General features: G+C 43.6%; 1 protein-coding gene across 3 annotated transcripts; it reads left to right on the top strand.

The window, feature by feature from the left end:
• Positions 1-1,421: 1,421 nt before the first annotated feature.
• LOC147106404 (uncharacterized) lies at positions 1,422-24,282 on the top strand. 3 transcript variants are annotated; one of them, XR_015081450.1, is made up of 4 exons: positions 1,422-2,368; positions 4,231-4,391; positions 5,473-5,672; positions 23,785-24,282. XR_015081450.1 is itself a non-coding variant. In XM_086009489.1 (2 exons), the coding sequence occupies exons 1-2, from the start codon at positions 1,939-1,941 to the stop codon at positions 4,284-4,286; spliced, it is 486 nt and encodes a 161-aa protein (XP_085865615.1). In that variant the 5' UTR covers positions 1,422-1,938; the 3' UTR covers positions 4,287-5,303. The 3 variants fall into 3 exon arrangements, 2 of the variants coding, with proteins under 2 accessions (XP_085865615.1, XP_085865614.1); XM_086009489.1 differs by lacking the exons at positions 5,473-5,672; positions 23,785-24,282 and having other exon boundaries at positions 4,231-5,303; XM_086009488.1 differs by lacking the exons at positions 4,231-4,391; positions 5,473-5,672; positions 23,785-24,282 and having other exon boundaries at positions 1,426-1,513; positions 1,936-2,663.
• The last annotated feature ends 1,024 nt before the right edge of the window (positions 24,283-25,306 follow it).

The following is a 25,306-nucleotide window of genomic DNA, read 5'->3' as shown; positions in this document are numbered from 1 at the left end:
CCTACCCCGCCACCCCATGTACCTGCCTACCCTGCCACCCCATGTACCTGCCTACCCTGCCACCCCATGCACCTGCCTACCCTGCCACCCCATGTACCTGCCTACCCTACCACTCCATGTACCTGCCCATCCTACCACCCCATGTACCTGCCCACACTACCACCCCATGTACCTGCCTGCCCTACCACCCCATGTACCTGCCCACTCTGCCACCCCATGTACCTGCCTACCCTACCACTCCACGTACCTGCCCATCCTACCACCCCATGTACCTGCCTACCCTACCACCCCATGTACCTGCCTACCCTACCACCCCATGTACCTGCCTACCCTACCACCCCATGTACCTGCCCACCCTACTACCCATGTACCTGCCCACCTGAACTACCTGCCCACTCTGCCACCCCATGTACGTCCCTGCCCTACCACCCCATGTACCTGCCCACCCTACCACCCCATGTACTTGCCTACCCCATGTACCCCCCTTCTACAGTCCTTACCACAATTTGCTGCCCCCTCCCCTGTGTTCTGCAGGTTCTATACTGTGACACAATTTTAACTTCTTTCTCACCTTCTCAAACTTTGCTTTTAAGTGTCAGCTGTGGCTCAGTGGGTAGCACTCTCACCTCTGAATCACTCCAAAGACTTGAGCACAATAATCTAGGCTGACACTCCCAGTGCGGTACTGAGGGAATGCTGCACTGTCGGAGGTGCCGTCTTTCGGATGAGACGTTAAACTGATTGGCTGTCTCCCGTGGCAACATCGTGACCCCGCCTCCCCCCGCTGCCCTGGGCGGCGTGCGCTGCCCTGAGCGGCGTGCGCCGCCCGCGTCTATAAAGCGAGGTTTGCAGAACGCCATCCGTTAGTGAGTCCGCAGGGAGAGACGGAGGGAGCAGCAGGAGGCGAAGCTGCCCTCTCGGGTGGACATAAAAAATCCTGTGGCACTATCTCAAAGAGCAGGGGAGTTATCCCCGGTGTCCTGGCCAATATTTATTCCTCAATCAACATCACAGATTATCCGGTCATTATCACATTGCTGTCTGTGGGAGCTTGCTGTGCGCAAATTGGCTGCCGCGTTTCCTACATTACAACAGTGACTGCACTTTTAAAAAGTACTTCATTGGCTGTCAAGTGCTTTGGGCTGTCCGGTGGTCGTGAAAGGCGCTATATAAATGCAAGTCTTTTCTTTCCAAAAAAATAAAACCGCCTAATATATATTAAAATATAAATATATATTAAATGTAATAATGGACGACCCCCAGATGAAAGGAGGGGGTGGTTAAAAAAAACTCAGGTGCCTAGCAACCGTCATCCGGGCAACTGTTGTGCTGCCAGTGACGTCAGTGGGCGGCTCCTGATTGGCTGTCTCCCGTGGCAACATCGTGACCCCGCCCCCCTCACCCCGGGCTGCGCGCGTCGCCCGCGTCTATAAAGCGAGGTTTGCAGACCGCCGTCGGTTAGTGAGTCCGCAGGGAGAGGCGGAGGAATCAGACGGAGGCGAAGCTGCGTCAGGTACTGACGGCGGCGTAGGCGAGCTTGCATTATAACCAAGAGAGGATTTGATATTTTATTTTTTCCTCTCTCTCGCCCCCTGCAAGAGTTAAGCCGTTTAAGTGTTGACGACCATATTCTGCTGCGCAGGGAAGGGGGATTTTTTTTTGAGGTGGGAGGTTTTTAGGGATCTGAGTGCTTGCTGTGCCCCTTCTCTCACCTGGGTTGTCAAGAAAGCCACCTACTCTCTTGAAACAACTTTCTATTGAGTCCTTCAGGGCTTGTCAGGAAGGCCCAAGGTCCAGTTTGTCTTGTGTGTGTTGCACTGGGCTGCCTACCAAAGGGAGGGCATTGACTTCCAATTAAAGTTGGGATTTTGGGGGGAAAAAAAAAAGTGGTGCTAGTAGATTTTATTTAATTTTTTTTTGTTATTGTCCGTGGAGACCATGGGAGGTAACATTGTAAATGAAGGCTGGAGGAAGCCCCACTCTTGCCCGCAGCGGTCCAAGCGGTGTAGACCCCAATGCTGCTGTGCCCGCCAGCAGAAGTGGAGGAAGAGGAAACAACAACAGCAGCAACAGCAAAAGCAGCAGCGGCAGCGCAGGTTTGCAAGAAGCCGCAGCGCCAACTGCCACGCTGACCTCCGGGCTCTGCTCCGACCCGTTAATGTCGATGGCAAAAGGGCGCCGGGCATGAGAGCCCCGAAGAACACGACGCAGTTTCTCATGCACGAGAAGTACCAAGAACTCAAAAAGCAGGCTGCCGGCTGCCCCAGCTACTGGGAAGAGGAGGGCGACAGTGTGGTAGACTACCTGTCTTACTTTGAACACTCGCGGGGAGGCTTCATGCAAGCCAGTGCTGAATCCCTCCGGAATGGTGAGCATGGACAGTTGTCACAAAGTATGTCTGAGCAGTATTCTTCGTCGGAGAAAGATGTAGACAGAACCGAGACGTTCCTAAAGAGAAACTTTGAAGATATGTATAACAGGTTGGAAGATGATGCGAATTCAGAGGTCTAGTTAAAGACTCCATTTTATTTGACTTATATAACAGACAATTCCAAGTTAGAATTCTCAATTCTGCCAGATCTATCAAACCAAAGACTTTAAATAAAGCAAGTTGTGTGTAGGGCTTTGAATTACTCTTGTAAAATAAAGGTGTCATTTAGATGTTTCTGTCTTTATATATCTATACAAAAAGAATAACATTTTAGAAAAGTAAATTTAAAAGATTATAGATTACCATCTGGAAGTATGACTTTTTAAGCTAGTTCCTAGAAACTAAAGGATCTTTTGAAATAAATTTTATTTCAAATACATCCTCAGTTAGTTTTCTGATCTCCACACTGCAGGTAATGCTGTTCTGACAGTAGATGGGAGATGTGCTGGTGTGAAGTGATTTCACCTTATGAGGAAGTGTCATGAACCACCCTATGTCTGTTGACATGACTGTTATTAGGAAATTCATACTGTAATATTTTCTCCTCTTTTTCCCTGCTCCCCAACCACCTGAATTCAGCCGACATCTATTATTTAAACTGGGTGAGTTGGAAAGGCCACCTACAATGTGCTGATTTCTTGCTTGTAGCCAAAATGGTGGCCTATGTGTGGTCGCAGGTGTGCTTTTCAGCCTACATACCTAAACCTTTTATTCAGCATTGCTGCTTGGATGTTGCCACTAGCTATGTTGGTAAATGCCCTTGAAGCAAATGTTTTTGATTCATGCACTAATTTTGAAAACTTGCCCTCTTAGGGGCCTGATGAGATACGAAGTGATAATTTGATTGAAGGGGTGGGGGTGAAAAGAGAATGTGTTGCACACTAGCCTTGATCTTAACTGGCAGTAAAGCAATAACAATGAATTAAACCAATTTTATTGGTGGATTAAACCAATCTATTTGCCTCTATTTATGCTGGACATACATATTGCTTTTCTTTCCAAGTTTCTCAACAACAACTTGTATTTATATAGTGTCCTTAATGTAGTAAAACATCCCAGGGCACTTCACTGGAGCGTTATCAAACACAACTTGACACCGAGCCACATGAGCTACTAGAGCAGATGACGAAAGGCTTGGTCAGAGGTAGGTTTTAAAGAGGCTCTTAAAGGAGGGAAAGAGCTTTAGGTGGAGCAATTAAAATGTGATGTTCAAGAGGCCAGAATTGGAGGGGAGATATCTCGGGGCAGGGTGGGGGGAGGAGGCAAATGTAAAAATGGAGGTGTTGCAGGTTAGCCAATGTTTGGGATGCATATTTTGCATTGGCATTACTCTATACAATGCAGTGTTGCATGTCAGATGTGACGATGTTTAGACTAGGAACTGAATAATTTGATAGTCTTTCTAAAGACTGGGTAAAATCTTCCTGTAAGTAGTATCTGAGAAAATATATCACTTCCCCAACTTAATTCTCCATTTCAGAATTGGGTTTATAAATAGAAAAAATTCCATTATAAACTTTTTTTTAAATGGTTGCCTGTGTGCCTTATTTTGGCTTTGAAAACTTTCATAAGGATTGAAATCAGTCTTTTGTGTGACTTTTGCTCCCTTTTTAAAATATTTATAGAATAAACCCAAGTGTCTAGTTTGTGCGATTTGAGTTTCCACCACCCCTCCGCGCATCGCATGCCAACTACAGTAGGGCAACAAGGGGATATTGTCTCTTTAATTGTTGTGTGCCTACTATTCGTGTACATCACACCCTTGCATATCGATGCTTACTCGTCTTCTTATCTCACAGCAATGGGACCTCCTGAAAGGCACAAGAGACCTGTCTACAGATGGCTGTTACCCTAGGCAGCCTGTTGCAGTTCAGGACCATGAAAAATGGTTGGGAGCCTGCTGATGACTGTCCCATGATCTGGAGTCCACGCAGCAGGCGGCAGCTGGTGTGATTGCCAGGTAATTGTGCCCACTGGATCTGCTGGCACACACAGCACACTATACCAGAAAAAGCTATCAAAGTTTGTATTGGTTTATGACATGGAAATCCTGTTGCCAAGGCGAAAAGAAAATTGACAATGCAAAGCTTTTGATAGTACATTTTTTAAGATGAGATCCCTGATCTAAATTCTCTAGTGGGCAACTTGTGCAGTTTCAGAAGTGAAGTTGTGTTCAATAAAGGGTGGCAAAAACATATTAAATGAATGAACAAGCCATGCCCTTCATTTTAGGAGGAAATGAATTCCATGTAACCAGTGACTTTTTTTTTTACCTGTGCCGGTCCACTTCTAGCAGCTTCTGGTTTATGTTTTTTTTTAAGTGTCTGCTAGCACTAATGTTAATCCCTTTGGTAACAGTTTCAAGTTGAAGTGACATTTGACACCAGTTCTCACCAATCACTCATGAATGAAGTCTGAGGAACTTGGGTGTTTTTTTAAAAAAAAAAGCAAAGTTGAACTCTGGTTGACCATGCAGGGTTTAAAATTCATTTTAAATACCCATGTGAAAATGCATGGTGTATTAAATGTGGCATGTAAACATGTAATTAAACAAATGTTTCTTTTGTGCTGTATCTCCTTTTTTCATTCTTTCCATTCTCTTTAATAGCAGTAGTTCTTGATGTAGATCAGTCCTGTCTGCAGCTTATTGAATGATTTTATTTTTTCAGACATCCTGGGGGCATGATTTAAGAAATATATCTTTGAATTGGCAACTTCTGTTGGGGCACTTCCTTGTGGCTCCCTGGTAGTTTTCCATATCTCAAGAAGTAACTTGACCTGATTTTGGGCATGTAGGAATTTCAAACCCTGCAATGGCCTCCAACCACTGGCAAGGGAAACTTTTTTAAATAAATAAAGTACTTACAAATAATGAACTTGTGAATCTTGATTTGTCATATTTTAGTGCTATGAATGATTAGCTTTTTAATGTTTGTTATGGTAAGTAGTCTGTCATCGAAATGCTTTAGAAACAGGACCTTGATTAATGCATTGTGTAATTGGTACTGATAGCAGGCCTCTTGTACACAAACATATTTTAGCTGTGACTGGAAGAAACAGACTACTGCTGAGTTACATCCTTGATACTCGAACATCTAATCTTCTGGAACATGGGTTCAAAGCCAGTCCAGAATGATGTGATGTGATGAAAAGCTTTGGAAATTAATAACTGCCTGACATGGGCCCACACCAATCCTGAGGCCACTGTGACTGGCATGTGAACTGAAGAACATTCTCAATGGTGAGTATTGGATTCCTTGATGTTGGGACTGAGGTACATTGTTGGGGCAGAAGAGAGGACATTTTACCATTCTTAGGTTACTGTTTTGCTGTCATTTTCATAGTGATGAAAGGTTGATCATGTAACACTGTTCCTTGGCTGTGACCTGTGTCTTTTGTCACTTTCTGGTTCCCACTCACTGTCCAGGCACACAAGATGGGGCATTTTGAGTGTAGACTGTCTGCCATATAATTGTACCCCAGCAAGCCTGAAACAACTGCAGAGATACAAAGTGTACAGTGTAATTGCCAGATAGACAAACTTTACAAACAATACTCTGCATTTTAAAATGCCCTTTCCTTCGATTAAAGCCTCTGGCAAGTGTTTATATCTATTTGCTCTTTGATGCTATCTTTGTGGGTTATGTTGAACACGTTGTGAACAGAAGAAAACTAACAATGTATTTGAGTTCACATGTGAAATGCCTCTGTTTGCTCTAAAAATGACCAACTCTCTTCACGTCCTAAGCCATTCAGCGTTGCCGGTTGGAAGAGGAAAAGTGAGGAAAAACTGGCGTGTTTAAGATTATGCAAACCTTCATATAATTGCAGTGTTAATATTTAAGATGTGCTTTTTTCTTTCTCCCCACCATGGATACCTGAGTACAATGTCTAAGTTTTTGTCTTCTTGGCAACTATAGGCCCCCTAACAGTAGCTACACTAGGACAGAGTATAAATCAAGAAATAATAGGGGTTTGTAAGAAAGGTACTGTGATAATCATGGGCGATTTTAATCATCTTATAGATTGGACAAATAGCCTTGTGGATGAGTTCATAAAATGTATTCGGGATGGTTTCTTAGAACAATACGTGTGGAACCAACCAGGGAGAAGGTTCTTAGATCTGGAATGTGTAATGAGACAGGATTAATTAAAGATCTCATAGTAAAGGATCCTCTAAGGAAGAGTGATCATAGCATGGTAGAATTTCAGATTCAGTTTGAGGGTGAGAAACTTGGATCTGAAATTAGTGTTCTAAACTTAAAGGCAATTACAAAGGTATGAAGACAGAGTTGGCTAAAGTAGACTGGGAAAATAGATTAAAGGGTAAGACGGTAGATGAGCAGTGGCAGACATTTAAGGAGATATTTCATAACTCTCAGCAAAGGTTTATTCCAGTGAGAAAGAAAGACTCTACGAGAAGGATGAACCATCCGTGGCTAACTAAGGAAGTTAAGGATGGTATCAAATTGAAAGAAAAGGCATACAATGTTGTGAAGATTAGTGGTAGGCCAGAGGATTGGGAAATTTTTAGAAACCAGCAAAGGATGACTTTAAAAAAAAAAAAAAAAATAAAAAAAAAATAGAGAAGATAGATTACGAAAGTAAACTAGCAAAAAATATAAATACAGACTAAGAGTTTCTACAGGTGTATGAAAGGGAAGAGAGTAGCTAAAGTAAACGTTGGTCCCTTAGAGGATGGGACTGGGGAATTAATAATGGGAAACGGAAATGGCAGAGACTTTGAACAAATACTTTGTATCAGTCTTCAACGTAGAAGACACTAAAGCACCCCAATAATTGATAACCAAGGTGCTATAGGGAGGGAGGAACTTAAAACCATGACTATCATTAGAGGAAAAAGTACTAGGCAAACTATTGGGACTAAAGGCTGACAAGTCACCTGGACCTGATGGCCTACATCCTAGGGCCTTAAAAGAAGTGGCTGCAGAGATAGTGGATGCGTTGATTGTAATCTACCAAAATTCCCTGGATTCTGGAGAGGTCCCAGCAGATTGGAAAATCGCAAATTTAATGCCCCTATTCAAGAAAAGAGGGAGGCAAAAAGCAGGAAACTATAGGCCAGTTAGCCTAACATCTGTCATTGGGAAAATGCTGGAATCCATTATTAAGGAAGTAATAGCAGGACATTTAGAAAATCAATACAGTCAAGCAGAGTCAACATAGTTTTATGAAAGGGAAATCGTGTTTGATAAATTTACTAGAGTTCTTCGCGGATGTAACGAGCAGGGTGGATAAAGGGGAACCAGTAGATGTAGTGTATTTGGATTTACAGAAGGCAGTCGATAAGGTGCCACATAAAAGGATACTGCACAACATAAGAGCTCACGGGGTTGGGGGTAATATATTGGCATGGATAGAGGATTGGCTAACTAACAGAAAACAGAGAGTCGGGATAAATGGGTCATTTTCTGGTGGGCAAACTAACAAGTGGGGTGCCACAGGGATCAGTGCTGGGGCCTCAACTATTTACAATCTATATTAATGACTTGGATGAAGGGACCGAGTGTAATGTAGCCAAATTTACTGACGATACAAAGATAGGTGGGAAAGCAAGTTGTGAGGAGGGCAGAGTCTGCAAAGGGCTATAGAGAGGTTAAGTGAGTGGGCAAGAATCTGGCAGATGGAGTATAATGTGGGAAAATGTGAGGTTATCCACTTTGGTAGGAAAAATAAAAAAGCAAATTATTATTCAAATGGAGCAAGATGACATAATGCTGCGGTACAGAGGGATCTGGGGGTCCCTGTACATGAAACACAAAGTTAGCATGCAGGTACAGCAAGTTGGCCTTTATTGCAAGGGGGGGGGGGTGGAGTATAAAAGTAGGGAAGTCTTGCTAAAACTGTACAGGGCGTTGATGAGACCGCACCTGGAGTACTGCGCACAGTTTTGGTCTCCTTATTTAAGGAAGGATATACTTGCATTGGAGGCAGTTCAGAGACGATTCACTAGGTTAATTCCTGAGATGAAGGGGTAGTCTTGTGAAGAAAGGTTGAGCAGGTTGGGCTTATTATACTCATTGGAGTTTAGAAGAATGAGGGGATCTTATGAAACATATAAGATTCTGAGGGGGCTCGATCGGGTAGATGCAGGGAGGATGTTTCCCCTTGTGGGGGAATCTAGAACTAGGGGGCACAGTTTCAGAATAAGGGGCCGCCCATTTAAAACAGAGGAGGAGGAATTTCATCTGAGGGTTGTGAATCTTTGGAAATTCTCTACCCCAGCGAGCTGTGGAGGCTGGGTCATTGAATATATTCAAGGCGGCGATAGATAGATATTTCAGCTACAGGGGAGTCGAGGGTTATGGGGAGCGGGCGGGAAAGTGACATTGAGTCCAAGATCAGATCAGCCATGATCTTTTTGAATGGCGGGGCAGGCTCGAGGGGCCGAATGGCCGACTCCTGCTCCTAATTCTTATGTTCTTATTAGAACTCAAAACTGACCATTTTGCAACTCTTTAAATTTTGAGATTTAGAACTGTAAATGCAAAAATAGTTTCCAATGTAATTCCTTTTGAAACTAACTTGAGATTCCATTGTCTCTTCATTGGCTAAGAGCTTCCAAGCTGGTATGCCTTTTTTTAAAAAAAGTGTAAAGATTTTGATGTTGCCCATAATTACCCTCAATTAGCTTGGGAAGAGGCAAAAAGTACAGGTTCCATAATGTGGTTATGGTACTAGACTAGAGGTTGCGTCAACAGACCATGGAAAGTTGTGAAATTGAACTTGGTAAATCTGGTTAATTTTTGGAAAGCACCAAGAAAAAAATGAAATTGGTGAGACCACACATTGAGTATTGTGTGCAGTTTTGGTCGCCTTATCTGAGGAAGGATGTTCTTGCCATGGAGGGAGTGCAGCGAAGATTCACCAGACTGATACCTGGGATGGCAGGAATGACGTATGAGGAGAGATTGGGTTGATTGGGCTTATACTCGTTGGCGTTTAGAAGAATGAGAGGGGATCTCATTGAAACTTATAAAATTCTAACAGGATTAGACAGACTAGATGCAGGAAGGATGTTCCTGATGGTGGGGGAGTCCAGGACCAGGGGTCACAGTCTAAGGATAAGGGGTAAACCATTTAGGACAGATGAGGAGGAATTTCTTCACTCAGTGGTGAGCCTGTGGAATTCTCTACCACAGAAGGCAGTTGAGGCCAATTCATTAAATATATTCAAGAAGGAGTTAGATATATTTCTCAAGGCTAAAGGGATCAAGAGATATGGGGAGAAGGCAGGGACAGGGTACTAAATTTGGATGATCAGCCGTGATCTCATTGAATGGCAGAGCAGGCTCGAGGGGCCGAATGGCCTACGCCTGCTCCTATCTTCTATGTTTATATGAAACCCAATTGGTTCACTTCCTTCAAGGAAGGGAATCTGGATTTCCTATCTGGACACTCCTTCAGGTGATTCTAGTCCACACTATACTACTTGGTTTGCTATCTCTAGGAAAAAGGAAGACATGTCGGAAGCACTGGTATGGAAGGTGGCATCGTCAGAACAGACGCGGCGGAGACGGAGAAACATGTCTTCCTTTTTCCTCAGCCGAGGATTCCTCTCTACTGTGGTTGACACGGCCCTTGACCGTGTCCATTCTATTTCCCGCCCTTCTGCTCTCACCCCTTCCCCTCCCTCCCAGAACCACGATAGAGTTCCCCTTGTCCTCACCTTTCACCCCACCAGCCTCCACATTCAACGGATCATCCTCCGGCATTTCCGCTACCTCCAAAGTGATCCCACCACCAGACACATCTTCCCCTCATCTCCCCTTTCAGCATTCCGAAGGGACCGCTCCCTCCACGACACCCTGGTCCACTCCTCAGTCACCCCCAACAGCCCTTCTCCTCCTTCACCTGGCACCTTCCTGTGCATGCGCAGGAGATGCAACACATACCCTTTCACCTCTTTTCCCCCCCCCCCTTCCCACTGTCCAGGGCCTCAAACACCCCTTCCAGGTGAAACAGCGATTTACTTGTACTTCTTGCAATTTAGTATACTGCATTCACTGCTCACGATGCGGTCTCCTCTACATCGGGGAGACCAAACGCAGATTGGGCGACCGCTTTGCGGAACACCTCTAAGGGTGACCCTGAGCTTCCGGTCGCCTGTCACTTTAATTCTCCACTTCACTCCCACTCTGCTCTCTCTGTCCTCGGCCTATTACACTGTTCCAATGAAGCTCCACATAAGCTCGAGGAACAGCACCTCACCTTTCGATTGGGCACTTTCCAGCCTGCCGGACTCAACATTGAGTTCAACAATTTCAAACTATAACCCCTGCCCCTGTTTTTCATGCTGTATGATTTTTCCATTCCCATTTGCAACATTTTCACAGCATGTTCTTTCAATTCCAACCCCCCCCCCCACCCCCCCTGTCTCTGCACCTGCTTAATATCTGTTACATTTCCAGCTTTTTCCAGTTCTGATGAAGGGTCCCAGACCTGAAACGTTATCTCTCTCAACGGATGCTGCCTGGCCGGAGTATTTCCAGCATTTTCTGTTACTGCAGATGCTGGAAATCTGAAATATTTTGCTATTGGTGCTTCAAAGAGAAGAACTGCTGCCATCACCTCGGCAACTTGGGATGGTCAATTAACCCAGCCTTGCCAGTGTTATCCAAGAGCAAATTTAAAAACCTTTAATGTTTTGTTTGGCTGCATACAATTAAACTAATGAGGATGCATTTCAGTTGATCCTGGGAGCACTAAGACTGAGAAATTGTACATTGGTTCCTATGGGCCAACAGGTTTCCACAAACTAATCCTCTGAAACCTCCTGCTACAGCAAATTATGGGCAAATCTGCATTTAAACTTCTGCACATTAGACAGTTTTAGTCAATGATGTGATTTTGGGAGAGTTCTCCATTGATGGCATTGGGGGGTGGCGTTCCTTTGGTATTCTATAGTTGTAGACCGAATCTATATATGAAAATGAGATCAGTCAGAATCCTGAAAATGGGAATGAGTAAGAAAATCAGACCGATGTAACCTCACCCCAGAAGTTAAGTTACAAATAGACGCAAGTTATCTCCATATAGATGAGTTTTTTTGGCTGCTTATCACTTTCCCCCATTCTTTAAATGTTTCATCCTTTCTTTCTTACTCCCCCCGCCCCCCCCCCCCCCCAAAAAAAATAAAAAATCACCTTTTTAAAGATATCATCACAAGGTGTCGAGCTCCCATGTATTTTGAAAGGGAGGGGAGAAACTAACTCTTTATTCTCTGTTCTGGCAAGTGGAAAATTAGGTACTTTCCTTTTTTGCAAAAAAAAAATAACAAATTGAATCGAAGCTCGTTTGACTTTGCTATTGCTCCCAGTTAAAATGACTACTTTTCCCTCTGTTCCTTGGCCTCCGTTGCACCTGCTCTGAAATGACCTTTTTCCTGTCAAAGGTGTTCCCCCCCCCCCCCCCAAACACAGTGATCAACAGGTTTCACAGGGCTGTGTCTGGCCCATTTCATGTGCTTCAGGAATAAGCTCATATCTCCTCCAGAACTGGTGCCCCACAAAATGGAATCCTCTTCCTGACTCCCCACGCTTTTGATATTCTTGCAGCAATATGGTGCCTAGAGTTGTATACATTACTCCAGATGTAGCCATACCAGTCCCTTGTACAGAATAGTTTATCAACTGCGAGGAATTGTGTTCTATCCTTCTAGCTATACATAACCGATCCAATTAGCTTTCCATACTTTGGTTTCACATTGCACTTGTGGTTTTCGGGAGCTACCCACTAGCAATCTCTCCTGTGTGGTGTCCTGTACTCTAGAGCCACCTAATTTATATTCCCACTTTAATAATCTCATTAACTTGCATTTGCCAGCATTAAATTCCATTTGCCACTCATCAGTGTATCTTCCAGACCTATTCAGATTATTTTGCAGTTGAAAGAAAGTGCTTGCAATTATGTAGTGCCATATCCTCTTTACAACCAAAGGATTTGGAGCACAGCCACTCGTGTAGGCAAACATGATGTCTATTTTGCACAAGATAAGGCACCACAAATAGCAAGGTAGTGTGTTTGGTATTGGTCGAGGAGGAATGTTGGCCAGGCCATGGGGGCAACTCGCTGCTCTCAGTTTGACTATCTCTGATAATGCAGCACTCAATTCAATTCAATTCAATTCAAATCGCTTTATTGGCATGATAAGTTACATCTTATGTTGCCAAAGCATCAAAATACATTTATGGTTGCGCACATAAGCGCAGTTCTATTCATAGTGTATAAACAGGTATATCCCTGAGTGTATAAATATACATTCGCATTGTTTATATATATTCTTTTCTTAGTTTACTGGTTGTCCCTCTGTTCATGGCAAGCTGTAACATAGTGTGCCGCCAGTGTTATACAGCTTCTCTCCTCTCCCAGTAGGAATGGGAGTTTTTGGTTGTCATTCAGATTTCTGAAATCAGGGCATATTTGTGAGAATTTTTGGTAGAAATTCTCCCTGATGCCCTGATATTTTCCACAGTCTGTCCCTCAACACACTATTGGAAGTGTCAACTTAAATTGTGCTCAATTCCATTGTGGAGTTTGGCCCCATAGCCTCTCCTTTCACGCACCCCTGTCTTCCCCAAAATAATAAAATTGTCATCTACAAACTTAGACCATTTTGCTTCTGTCCTCTGCTACAAATCACTTGTGCATGTACTAAATAACAATAGCCCTAGTACTGATTTCTGTGGTACATAGCTAGTAATCACTTGTCATGTTCGTTTCATTTACCAGCGCCTGATTTAGCCAACTTTCAGAAGCTTGCCTCTTATTCCATGTTTTCTTGTAGTCTAAATTGTTTGTCACACAGTATCAAAGCCTTACTGAAATCTCTATTGTATTCACAGAATTTCTTTAAGTGTCTCTAGTAAACTTGTTGGCCAAGGCACCAAGCCCATAAAATCACATATTACTCCCTCTTACTGTGCCATAACAAACCCCTCTAGTTTAATTAAAGGATGCTTTCTGGTAATTTACCTGCAACTACTTCTAGGCTCAGTGGCCTGTAGTTTCCTTGGTTGTCCCTGTTCTAAGGTGAGTGGTTATGGCTTTGGAACAGACCTTGTGTGTTTAAATCATACAGCAGCAGTTGTGAAATTGAATTCAATAAATCTAGTAATATGCACCAGAAAAAATGTCCACCAAAGCTGTTGCATTCATTAAGACCATAACAACACTTCAAAAATACTTAATTGGCTTCGAGGCCTTTGGGCCGTCCTGAGGTGGTGAAAGACGCTGTATAAAATGCAAGTCTTTCTTGGGGAGACTTATTAAAACACCAGGTCCCATCAGTTGAAGTGTGTTTAAAATCCATCATGAGTACAAACCTGGTTTCTTTCAGAAGATTGAAATAAAGCTCCACTACTAAGAGGGAGCACAGTCACCTATTGTCCAATTTTTTTGAATTGGGGGTGGGGTGAATTTTTTTTTTTTTTTTTAAGAAAGCCCACAGTGCAGATAGAGGCCATTTCGGCCCATCGAGCCTGCACCGACACATATATCCCACCCGATCCCCATAACCCCTACACCAACACATATCCCACCCTATCCCCGTAACCCCACGTATTTAATCCCCCTAACACTAAGGGTCAATTTTATCATCGCCAATCAACCTAACCCGCACATCTTTGGACTGTGGGAGGAAACCGGAGCACCCGGAGGAAACCTGCGCAAACACGGGGAGAATGTGCAAACACCACACAGTCACCCGAGGCCGGATTCGAACCCGGGTCCCTGGCGCTGTGAGGCAACAGTGCTAACCACTATGCCACCGTGATCATATTGCTGAACGCTCGTTCATGTAAGTGGGAACTTGAATGCATTTGACAATTATAGGTGAGAGGTTACAAGTTTAAATGAAATCAAATCCTTCTAATCTTCCAAGAGCAGTTTCATATACCCTGTTTCTTCAACACAATGTATTGGGAGCAAGTGCACGGTATCTTACCAACTTTGCAAATCTTTCATCAAGCCCTACTTCTGAGCTAAGCAGGCTACAGCAGGCAGTTACAGTTGTTGTTGTTAAACTGCAAGTTTTATCAAGTAACTTCTATACAAAGTGAAAAGCTACTTGAAACCTGCAGTACATTTAATAAAATAAAATAAAACATGGGCAGACTTTCCATCCAGATTTGTTTAAATAAATACCTTTGATTTTCCTTACAAGTAGTTCCTTCTTGTACATTTCAGGTCCGCCTTAAATATTCTCCAGTTTCTGTACTGCCTGCTATCCATACAGCAGTGTAACCTGTGGTGGGCAGGGGGGAACTATAGTATCCTCTTGTGCAATCACATGTCCTCGCTTGAGCTTCTCTAATATTTCAGTTGGCAGACTGAAGCAAGTGAGATGAAGCCAGCTACAAATTACAGGAAACTTTTTTTATCCAGCAGACGGGACCGGCGTGGTGCCGGTTTATCAAAGTCCAGATTACAGAGAGTTATAGTTAAAAGGTACGAGAGCTCGTACACAGCAACAAATCCAAGCTTCCCTGTTGCTTAGCAACAGCTGCAAGAAGCCCGACCACAGACCAAGCGTCCCTGTTGCTTAGCAACAAGTGCAGGAACCCCCGATTACACAGCCAAGAATCCAGAAACGGCCACTAATATGAAGAAAAACTTAACTGAACCTACTCCTGAATTTTGCCGGTTAACCGAGATTTCCGGTTGTTTGGGTGCTGGTAAATCGAGAGTTTCCTGTATTAAGCTTTTTTATTTTAGCCAGCAGTAAATATACAGAGTAACAGCTGTTGAACAGACCTTAACTTTACTCCATTTCATTTCACTTGGCAAAAAAGTAAGCCTCGTGTCCTGTCTCTCTCATGGAATGACTGAATTGTTTTTGCCCATTTTTCTTTCTAGACCACTTCTAACTAACCACCTGCACCTTGGCTTTCAGCCTGAGGTTAAAGGCCCGCCTCTCGCAGCCTCCTGTTTTAAATGCTATTGTCTGTATATGATTGTGTATCTTCTCTCTTTTTGCATGCTCAGGAAGTGGTAGGATGGTGCCTCTGACCCTTTCACCTTTTGCCAGCAGGCCTGCCAACCAAACCAGCTATTCCCCTCTCCAAATATAGTCTCAGCCAACACTTGGAACCAGTTTCATGTGAATAGTATCATTCCCACCTATGGATGTTTATTGGGCCATCTGAGAAAAGATAATTAATTGCTTGATGCCCCCAGTCATTGTGGCGACCTCTTCAAAGTCAAGTTCACTTAAACCCTCTTGTCTCGGTGGCTGCAGCCTTTAGCTTTATAAACCAACCTGTGCCAATTCATTGTTAAATTACAACACTTATTCTCCAATCTTTTCTGTGGAGAATTTTTTTTTAAATCCAGAATGTGACACTTATTATACTATTTGAGAAAACATAAATACAAAAGCAAAATACTGCAGATGCTGGAAATCTCAAATAAAAACAGAAAATGCTGGAATTACTCAGCAGGTCAGGCAGCTTCTGTGGAGAGAGAAACAGAGTTGACGTTTCAGGTCGATGACCCTTCGTCAGAACTGGAAAAAGCTGGAGATGGAACAGGTTTTTAAGCGAGGGGAGGAAAGAACAAAAGGGAAGGTCTGATTGGATGGAAGGCAGGAGAGATTAAGAGACAAAAGGGATGATGGTGCAAAGCAAAAGGAGATGGTAATGGGACAAGTTAAGAAATCTGATAAGGTTTTGATTCCAAATAAGTGACCCTGTCAGATCCAGTAAATAATTGCTAGCAGTTATGCAATGACCTGGCTCCCTGGTTGATTTTTCTCCCTCCTGTACCCAGTTCCAATCCCCGTGCAGCAGTTTCCCCTCCACTTTGGCTGGGCCTGTTTGAAGGCAGCTGATTTTGTAATTGCTGCTCAAACACAAGTGTATGTACATCCATGCACTGTGCTTACACATTGACCCAGAAATTCGGGTCCCAACACGTGAGTACGCACTGGGTACTCGCGCGTAGGTCCAACGAAAGTGCCGGTTTCGTGCATGCGCAGGAAACCGGCACTTCGTTCCCCTGAAAGAAGGGGTTGACGGGTCGAACGCGTGCGCCGGAGAGGCAGTGCGTGCACATCGAACTTACACTTTTGCAGGTTTCTCCGGGAGGGTAAGTCTCCAGCAGTTACATTTTTTTAAAAAGCAGGCGCAAGGCTTGCTTTTAACAAGGTAAGTGGTGAATTAATTAAAATTAAAACATTTTTTCCACAAGTTTATTATTTTTAAATACTTTAAAGAAAGGTAAGTTTATTTTTAGCCCTGTTAGAAAATGTAATTAATTTATTCAAAAATTTAAATTATTGTTTAATTATTTCATGTAATTTAGTTATTTTAAAAATGTGATGTGTTTAAAATTTATTTGAAGTTTTAGTGATGTTTTGGGGCTTCTAGTATTTATAGGTTTGACAGCTCTTCCTGTCAAACTTATGAATGAAGCATTCCCTGCTACCATTGGCTCTCCATGGCCCTCGTGATCCCAGGGGGCGCATCGAACTAACTGCGCCCCTGGGGTACGCAAGCACTGCGCGCCGGCAGCTGGAGCAGACCCAGGATCGGAATCCCATGCGGGCCCACAGCTCACCGGCCGGCGCGCAAGTTAAGTGCAGGTCGGGGGCTTACACCCGCGGGAAGCCTCCGACCCGAATTTCTGGGCCATTGTTTTTTTGGTTCTCAGATTTCAGTAATTTAAAAAAAACTTGTTACTTTAATTGGTCAGTAGTGTTCTTGCATGACAAACTGATGCCATGAGTAACAGAAAATGGAACCTTTTTGATTAGACTTTCTCTGTGTATATGTGTGGGTGTGAAGCTCTAATTAGTTCTTGTAGACCTTCAGCTCTGGGGTCTATAATTGGATCATTCTGAGATTTCACAGATCTCTCTTGATGGGTGATTGTCTCATTGGCCCAATTCTGTTTAGTTTAAATTATCAATCGCCTTCACGTTGCTCCACATACTGATGTTTGAAATTAGTAGCAATGCTGTTTTAAACATATTCAAGTTGTCATCCTTGGCTCAGTGATGGCACTCTCGCCTCTGAATCAGAAGGCAGCGGGTTCAAGCCCCGCTCCTAGACTTGAGCACATAATCTTGGCTGCCACTTCAGTGCAGAACTGAGGGACTGTAGGATGCCATCTTTCGGATGAGATGTTAAACCGAGGCCTTGTTCTCTCAGATGGACGGAAAAGATCCAATAGCACTTTCAAAAAAGAGCAAGGGAGTTCTGATCAATATCTATCACAACCAAAACATTTATCTCCTTGCTGTTTGTGGAACCTTGCTGTGTGTAAATTAGCTATTACATTTTCCTACATTACATCAGTGACTACACAAGTACTTCATTGGTTGTAAAGCATTTTGGGACATACCGAGGTCATGAAAGATACTATAAATGCAAGTTTGTTCTTGTTCATTTGTATTCGATGTCTGGTCTGGCAACAGAGGAAAGAAATCAACCTTTTGTCTTCATCGGGAACTTCACTACCACAGCAGCTTGTCTTGTGAATACAGCTATCATCCCCTGTTTCTGCTAATTCTGTGAACCAGAAGTCAGTTCTTGTGTTCTGTAAAGTAAGTATTATGGGTGAATTTTACAAATTGGTCTGCGCACAAAGCTGCATACCACTTTAACAGATCAGAAATGCAGCGAGAGGTCCGCATGATCACATGATGGATGGAAAATCATGTGGACAATGTTCCCAGATTCCCAATGTGTACTCCCATCCCACAGTGCTAAGCCGGGAGCACGCATTTTATAAAATTGACCTTGTGCTGTTGGCAGGCTGGAAGAACTGAAGTTTCTTTCGTTACAGCAAGCTAAGCTGTTGTGGTTGCCAAAATCCAGTTCTTTACTAGTTCCTTACTTATAAACCAATATAGTTCCTTTTGGAATAATTCACTAAATCAATATTGCATGCAGTGCGGTCTATTCTATTACTTGACTTCAATCAATTTGAGTTATATGGCTTTTAGCTTCTAGCTTGGCAAAAAATGCTCCTTTCTGGTCCTATTTTCACAGCAACAATCCCTAATCTAGCACGCAATGGTAACTGCGCTCACACATGATGGGGCTCAGTAGCTAAGTGCACTCTTCTGCTGTGGCACTAAGCTGAACTGGAGTGATTTTTTTTTGTGGTGGGGATGCTATTAATAGCATCCGCCTATTTAACTAAGAGGGGAGAGATCCTTTCCATTAGGTTTGTGTAGGTATTTGGTTGGGCTGTGATGTTGCAACGAAATCGCAAGCAAAAACTCACTAGCTAACCTCTTGTATCAATGGTGGTCACTTGACTGTTATCCTGGAGGTCTACTGGTGTTGTAGAATTGTACTTCTGTTTGCAGGCTATTTGACCATGGAGTGGCATGAGAACAGGACCAGGCTCAGTTCTTATCTATGCATTTCAACCAGGAGTTGCTGGATAACTATCAGAACCATAGAAATTTACAGCCTAGAAGGACCATTCGGCCCATCGTGTCTGCTAGATAAAATTAGGAGCGCAAATCTTGGCAGATTTAACCCTCCCTAAAACATTGATGGCTGATTGTACTGTCCCTACAATAATCATAAGAACATAAGAAGTAGGAGCGGGAGTAGGCCATATGGCCTCTTGGGCCTGCTCCGCCATTCAATAGGATCATGGCTGATCCGAACCTAGACTCGCGTCCACTTCCCTGCCCGCTCCCCGTAACCCCTAATTCCCTTATCTGCTAGGAAACTGTATCCGTTTTAAATTTATTTAATGTCGCAGCTTCCACAGCTCTCTGAGGTAGCAAATTCCATAGATTTACTACCCTCAGTGAAGAAGTTTCTCCTCATCTCGGTTTTGAAAGGGCAGCCCCTTATTCTAAGATTATGGCCCCTAGTTCTAGTCTCACCCATCAGTGGAAACATCCTCACCGCATCCACCCGATCAAGCCCCCTCACAATCTTATGTTTTGATAAGATCACCCCTCATTCTTCTGAATGCCAATGAGTAGAGGCCCAACCTACTCAACCTTTCCTCATAAGTCAACCCCCTCATCTCCGGAATCAACCGAGTGAACCTCCTCTGAACTGCCTCGAGAGCAAGTATATCCTTTCTTAAATATGGAAACCAAAACTTTACGCAGTATTCCAGGTGTGGCCTCACCAGTACCCTGTATAACTGCAGAAAGACTTCCCTGCTTTTATACTCCAACCCCCTTGCAATAAAAGCCAAGATTCCATTGGCCTTCCTGATCACCTGCTGTACCTGCATACTAACCTTCTGTGTTTCATGCACCAGGACCCCCAGATCCCTTTGTACTGTAGCACTTTGCAGTTTCTTTCCATTTAGATAATAACTTGCTCTTTGATTTTTTTCTGCCGAAGTGCATAACCCCTCACTTTCCAACATTATATTCCATCTGCCAAATTTCTGCCCATTCACTTAGCCTGTCTGTCATTTTGCAGGTTTTTTATGTCCTCCTCACTCACCGCTTTCCCTCCCATCTTTGTATCGTCGGCAAACTTGGATACGTTTCACTTGGTCCCTTCCTCCAAATCGTTAATATAGATTGTAAAGAGTTGGGGTCCCAGCACTGACCCTTGTGGAACACCACTAGTCACTGATTGCCAACCCGAGAATGAACCATTTATCCCAACTCTGTTTTCTGTTAGATAGCCAATCTTCCACCCATGCCAGTATATTACCCCCAATCCTGTGATTTTTTTTATCTTGTGCAGTAATCTTTTGTGTGGCACCTTGCCAAATGCCTTTTGGAAGTCCAAATACACCACACCCACTGGTTCCCCTTTATCCACCCTGTTTGTTACATCCTCAAAGAATTCGAGCAAATTTGTCAAACATGACTTCCCCTTCATAAAACCATGCTGACTCTCCGATTAAATTATGCTTATCCAAATGTCCTGTTGCTTCCTTAATAATGGACTCCAACATTTTACCAACCACAGATGTTAGGCTAACTGGTCTATAGTTTCCAGCCTTTTGTCTACTTCCCTTTTTAAATAAGGGTGTTACATTAGCAGTTTTCCAATCTGCTGGGACCTTTCTTGAATCCAGGGAGTTTTGGAAAATTACCACTAATGCATCCACAATCCCTACCGCCACTTCTCTCAAGACCCTAGGATGTAAGCCATCAGGTCCAGGGGATTTATCCGCCTTTAGTCCCATTATCTTACCGAGTACCACCTCCTTAGTGATTTTAATCGTGTTTAACTCCTTCCCCCCCACCCACCCCTCCCCCCTCCCTATAGCCCCCTGTTTGTCCAGTGTTGGGATATTTTTAGTGTCCTCTACTGTAAAGACTGATACAAGATATTCGTTCAGCGTTTTTGCCATCTCCATGTTCCCCACCACTAATTTCCTGGTCTCGTCCTCTAAGGGACCAACATTCACTTTAGCCACCCTTTTTCTTTTTATATAACTGTAGAAACTCTTGCTATCTTTTTATATTTTTTGCTAGTTTACTTTCATTATCTTCCCTTTCTTAATTAATCTTTGTTATTCTTTGCTGGATTTTAAATGCTTCCCAATCTTCTATCCTCCCACTAGATTTGGCTACTTTATATGCCCTTGTTTTCAGTCGGATACTATCCTTTATTACTTAGCCACAGATGGCTGTGTTTTCTTTTACGCCCCTTTTTCCTCAGTGGAATATTTTTCTTAAGTTGTGAAATATCTCTTTGTACACCACTGCTCATGTACCGTCTTGCACTTTAATCTATTTTCCCAGTCCACTTTAGTCAACTCTGCTCTCATACCTTCATAGTCTCCTTTATTTAAGCTTAGTACGCTGGTTTGAGATCCAACTCTCACCCTCCAACTGAATTTGGAATTCAACCATGTTCTGGTCACTCATTCCAAGGGGACCCTTTACTAGGACATTTTTCATTAATCCTGTCTCATTACGCAGGACCAGATCTAAGATTGCCTGCCCCCTGGTTGGTTCAGTAACATACTGCTCAAGGAACCCATCCCTAATGCACTCTATGAACTCTTCCTCAAGGCTGCCCTGCCCAATTTGATTTGTCCAGTCAATATGAAAGTTAAAATCCCCCATGATTATAGCAAGCCCCAACTATTTCCTGATTTATACTCTGACCAACAGAGTTGCAACTGTTAGGAGGCCTATAGACTATGCCCACTAGTGACTTTTTCCCCTTATTATTCCTTATCTCCACCCAAACTGTTTCACTATCCTGATCCTTTGACCCAATATCATTTCTCACTATTGCAGTGATCCTTTATTAACATAGCCACCCCACCTCCCTTTCCTTTCTGTCTGTCCTTCCTAATTGTCAAATACCCCTGGATGCTTAGTTCCCAGTCATGGTCACCTTGCAGCCATGTTTCTGTAGTGGCCACCAGATCATACCCATGTGTAGTTATTTGTACTGTCAACTCGTCTATTTTGTTACGAATGCTGCGTGCATTCAGATAAAGAACTTTTAAAAATGTTTTGTGACAATTTATTCCTGCTTTTACACCCTTTACCACTTTACCTTTATCTTTATACATTCTGTCCCTTCCTGACATGCTCTGGTTTTTAATTCCCCCACTGCTACCTTGCTCTATTGGCCTTTCCGCTGACATTTTTATTTTTTGCTCTTTTGAAACCTCCCCCCCCCACTAATTAGTTTAAAGCCCTCTCTACAGCCCTAGTTATTCGATTTGCCAGGATTCTAGTCCCAGCACTGGCCAAGTGAAGCCTGTCCCAACGGAACAGCTCTCTCCTGTCCCAGTACTGGTGCCAGTGTCCCAAGAAGCAAAACCCATTTCTCCCACACCAGTCTTTGAGCCATGCATTTAACTCTGATTTTATTTACCCTAGCCAAATTTGCTCATGGCTCAGGTAATGAGATTATTACCCTAGTGGTTCTGTTTTTTAATTTGGCCCCTAGCTGCTCATACTCCCTCAGCAGAACCTCTTTCCTTGTCCTATCTGTCGTTGGTACCAACATGGACCACGACAAACTGGATCCTCCCCCTCCCACTCCAAGTTTCTCTCCAGCCTTCGGGACTCTCGCTCTTGGCTGCAAAGAACCCTATCCCCCCTAATGATACTATCCCCTACCACTACAACATTTCTTTTTACTCCCACCACTTGAATGGGCCCCCGATCCACGGTGCTGTGGCCAGGTTGCTCATCCTCCCTGCAGTCCCCGTTCCCATCCCCACAGGGAGTAAGAGCCTCGAACCTGTTGGACAAGAGCAAGGGCTGCGGCTCCTCCAACACTACCTCCTGGATCCCCGTATCTGCCTCACTCATAGTCACACCCTCCTGTCCCTGACCACGGACTACATCTGAATTAGTTAATCTAATTGGTGTGACTACTTCCTGGAACACAGATTCCAGGTAACTCTCCCCCTCCCTGATGTGTCGCAGTGTTTGAAGCTCGGACTCCAGCTCATCAACACGGAGCCGGAGTTCCTTGAGCAGCCAACAGTTTCTGCAAATGTAATCACCGTGAACATCAATGGTGTCCACCAGCTCCCACATATTGCAGCAGTAACGCATCACCTGCTCTCCCATTCTATGTAATTAATTAAATTTATTATTTTTAAATGATATATTTAAGGGCCCTGGTTTACAAACTGTCCCGCTACACCACAGAGCCCTTAAACTATAAGCCACAGAGTTAAAGTTTTTAAAGAGAGAAATACTCACCAACCAATCACTTACCTGCTTTGTGGTGACATCGCACCTCGATTACTTTTTACTTCTCTCCCTCTGAGATTGGAGATTGGTAAGCTGAGGCCTACCCGCGCTCGGGCTCACCTTTTATACTCACCACCGCTCGAGTTCCCGCTGCTGCTGCTCTGAGGCTTATCCGCACTCGGGCTCACCTTTTATACTCACCACCGCTCAAGTTCCCGCCGCTGCCGCTCTGACAGATTAACTAACTCAGCCCGCCTTTGTGGCTCAGGTACCAGGGGTGCCCTGCTGGCTAATCTTTTGCACATAGTATTGAAGTGTTGCATTGAATTATTGTGCTTTGCAGCTACTGCATAAAGACTTCTGCAGTCTTGTCTTGTTTAGTTTCCACCTCAGATTGTAATGGAGATTTTCAGTCTTTGATTTGTTTCTGTAATTTTTTTTCTATTTAAAAGCAACCATTTTTGTCATCTGTGTGCAATGTCTGTCTTCCACCAACGCCCAGCCCTAACCAGTTGTTCAATCCCACTTTGTGTAAACTGCATGTTTTTAGCTTGATGGTGTAACCATTTTTGGAATGCCCAGTTGTGTGTGGTGCTCTGTTGTCTAGCCTTGTTGTCCTTATTGTGTTTCTTTTAAAGGATGTCTTTATTGCGTCCATGTTAGCAGTATACTTTTCCTGCTCCATAAATATTGTGCAAACCTTTACCCCATCTACAAGTCACAAGTAAGGAGTGTGATGGAATACTCTCCTTGCCTGGATGAGTGCAGCTCCAACAACACTCGAAGCTCGACACCATCCAGGACAAAGCAGCCCGCTTGATTGTCGCCCCATCCACCACCTTAAACATTCACTCCCTCCACCACCGACGTACCGTGGCTGCAGTACAAGATGCACTGCAGCAACTCACCAAGGCTTCTTTGACAGCACCTCCCAAACCTGTGACCTCTACCACCTAGAAGAACAAGGGCTGCAGATACATGGGAGCACCACCATCTCCAAGTTTCCCTCCAAGTTGCACACCATCCTGACTTGAAAGTATATCGCCATTCCTTCATTGTCGCTGGTGTGTATGTGCCTTTAAGACAGAACTACTTTTACAGCTCCTGTATACTGTAGTACCGGCAGTGACCACACCTGTATATAAGCTTTGCGCATGCCTCTGTACCCCCAGTCTTGAGACTACCCTCCTCCAGTAAATACCTGTTTAATTGTTAAGTTACAGCATCCGTGTGGTTATTGAAAAACAGCATACCCTCAGAATCACGGATCCGACAGCTGGGACAAAATCCTAGAACTCCTCCCGAACAGCACTGTAGGAGTACCTTCACCACACGGACTGCAGCGGTTCAAGAAGGTGGCTCACCACCCCCCCCGCCCCCCCCTCAAGGGTAATTAGGGATGGGTAATAAATGCTGGCCTTGCCAGTGATGCCCACATCCCATTAAAAAAAAAACACGTATTAGACCCATTTACAACCAAACCATTGTGCTGTAAGGATTTAAAGGTATTGTTACACATGTGCATCATCTTGCAGGATATTTAGTATGTGCTGTACTTTTGACTAAAATAACTTGGGTCATTTGGGGTGATAGATATTAATTTCAATCATACTACCTTTTTAATTCCGTGATCTAATGACCTTGCAGTAATTTATAACGACGCCAGTTGATTCATGCTACATAATTATTCAGGATTTGTGTTGATCTGTGCCATAATAATTGGCTGAAAGGGTGTGTTTTGTAGAAGTCCAACACTAGTAAATCTGTTGGAAATTGGAAACCTGCATAAATAAACATGTCCCTATTGCCATTGTCTGCAGATTAACAAACTTTCCCTACAGGTGGAAAATCATTCTGTAACTGCCTAGAAGTAATCGCGTCCAGATGGAATACATGACTCAAACATTGGAAATGAGCTATAATATTCTTACAAGCATCATAAGATGCAAGGCTACACCCAAGGACAAGATGAATTGAGGAATTAGTAATGAGTGTGGTTGGGGAGTTCATTAAATTTTATTTTGCACTTTTTTGACATAGGGGGGTGAGTCATTTCCAAGCTGAGTACATTTCAGCAACAGAGGGTATTAACAGCTTGGGCTATGAGCAGTAGTCAACAACAGTGAGTTCTTCTAGTGGAACAAGAGGGCATAATCTTAAAACTGGAGCTAGGCCATTTAGGAGTAAAAACTGGAAGCACTTTTTCCCCACACACTTCCCCTGCCAAACCAGAAATGTTG

The sequence above is a fragment of the Somniosus microcephalus genome, chromosome 16 (genome assembly GCF_052327205.1).
Source record: "Somniosus microcephalus isolate GS21.2 chromosome 16, FLI_Smic_1.0, whole genome shotgun sequence".
In the NCBI taxonomy this organism is placed as follows: Eukaryota; Metazoa; Chordata; class Chondrichthyes; order Squaliformes; family Somniosidae; genus Somniosus; species Somniosus microcephalus.
This window is presented reverse-complemented; position numbering and strand designations above follow the sequence as displayed.

What these genes read in the sequence shown, in the direction of transcription:
- LOC147106404 (XM_086009488.1), top strand. Translation starts at nt 1,939, where the DNA reads ATGGGAGGTAACATTGTAAATGAAGGCTGGAGGAAGCCCCACTCTTGC.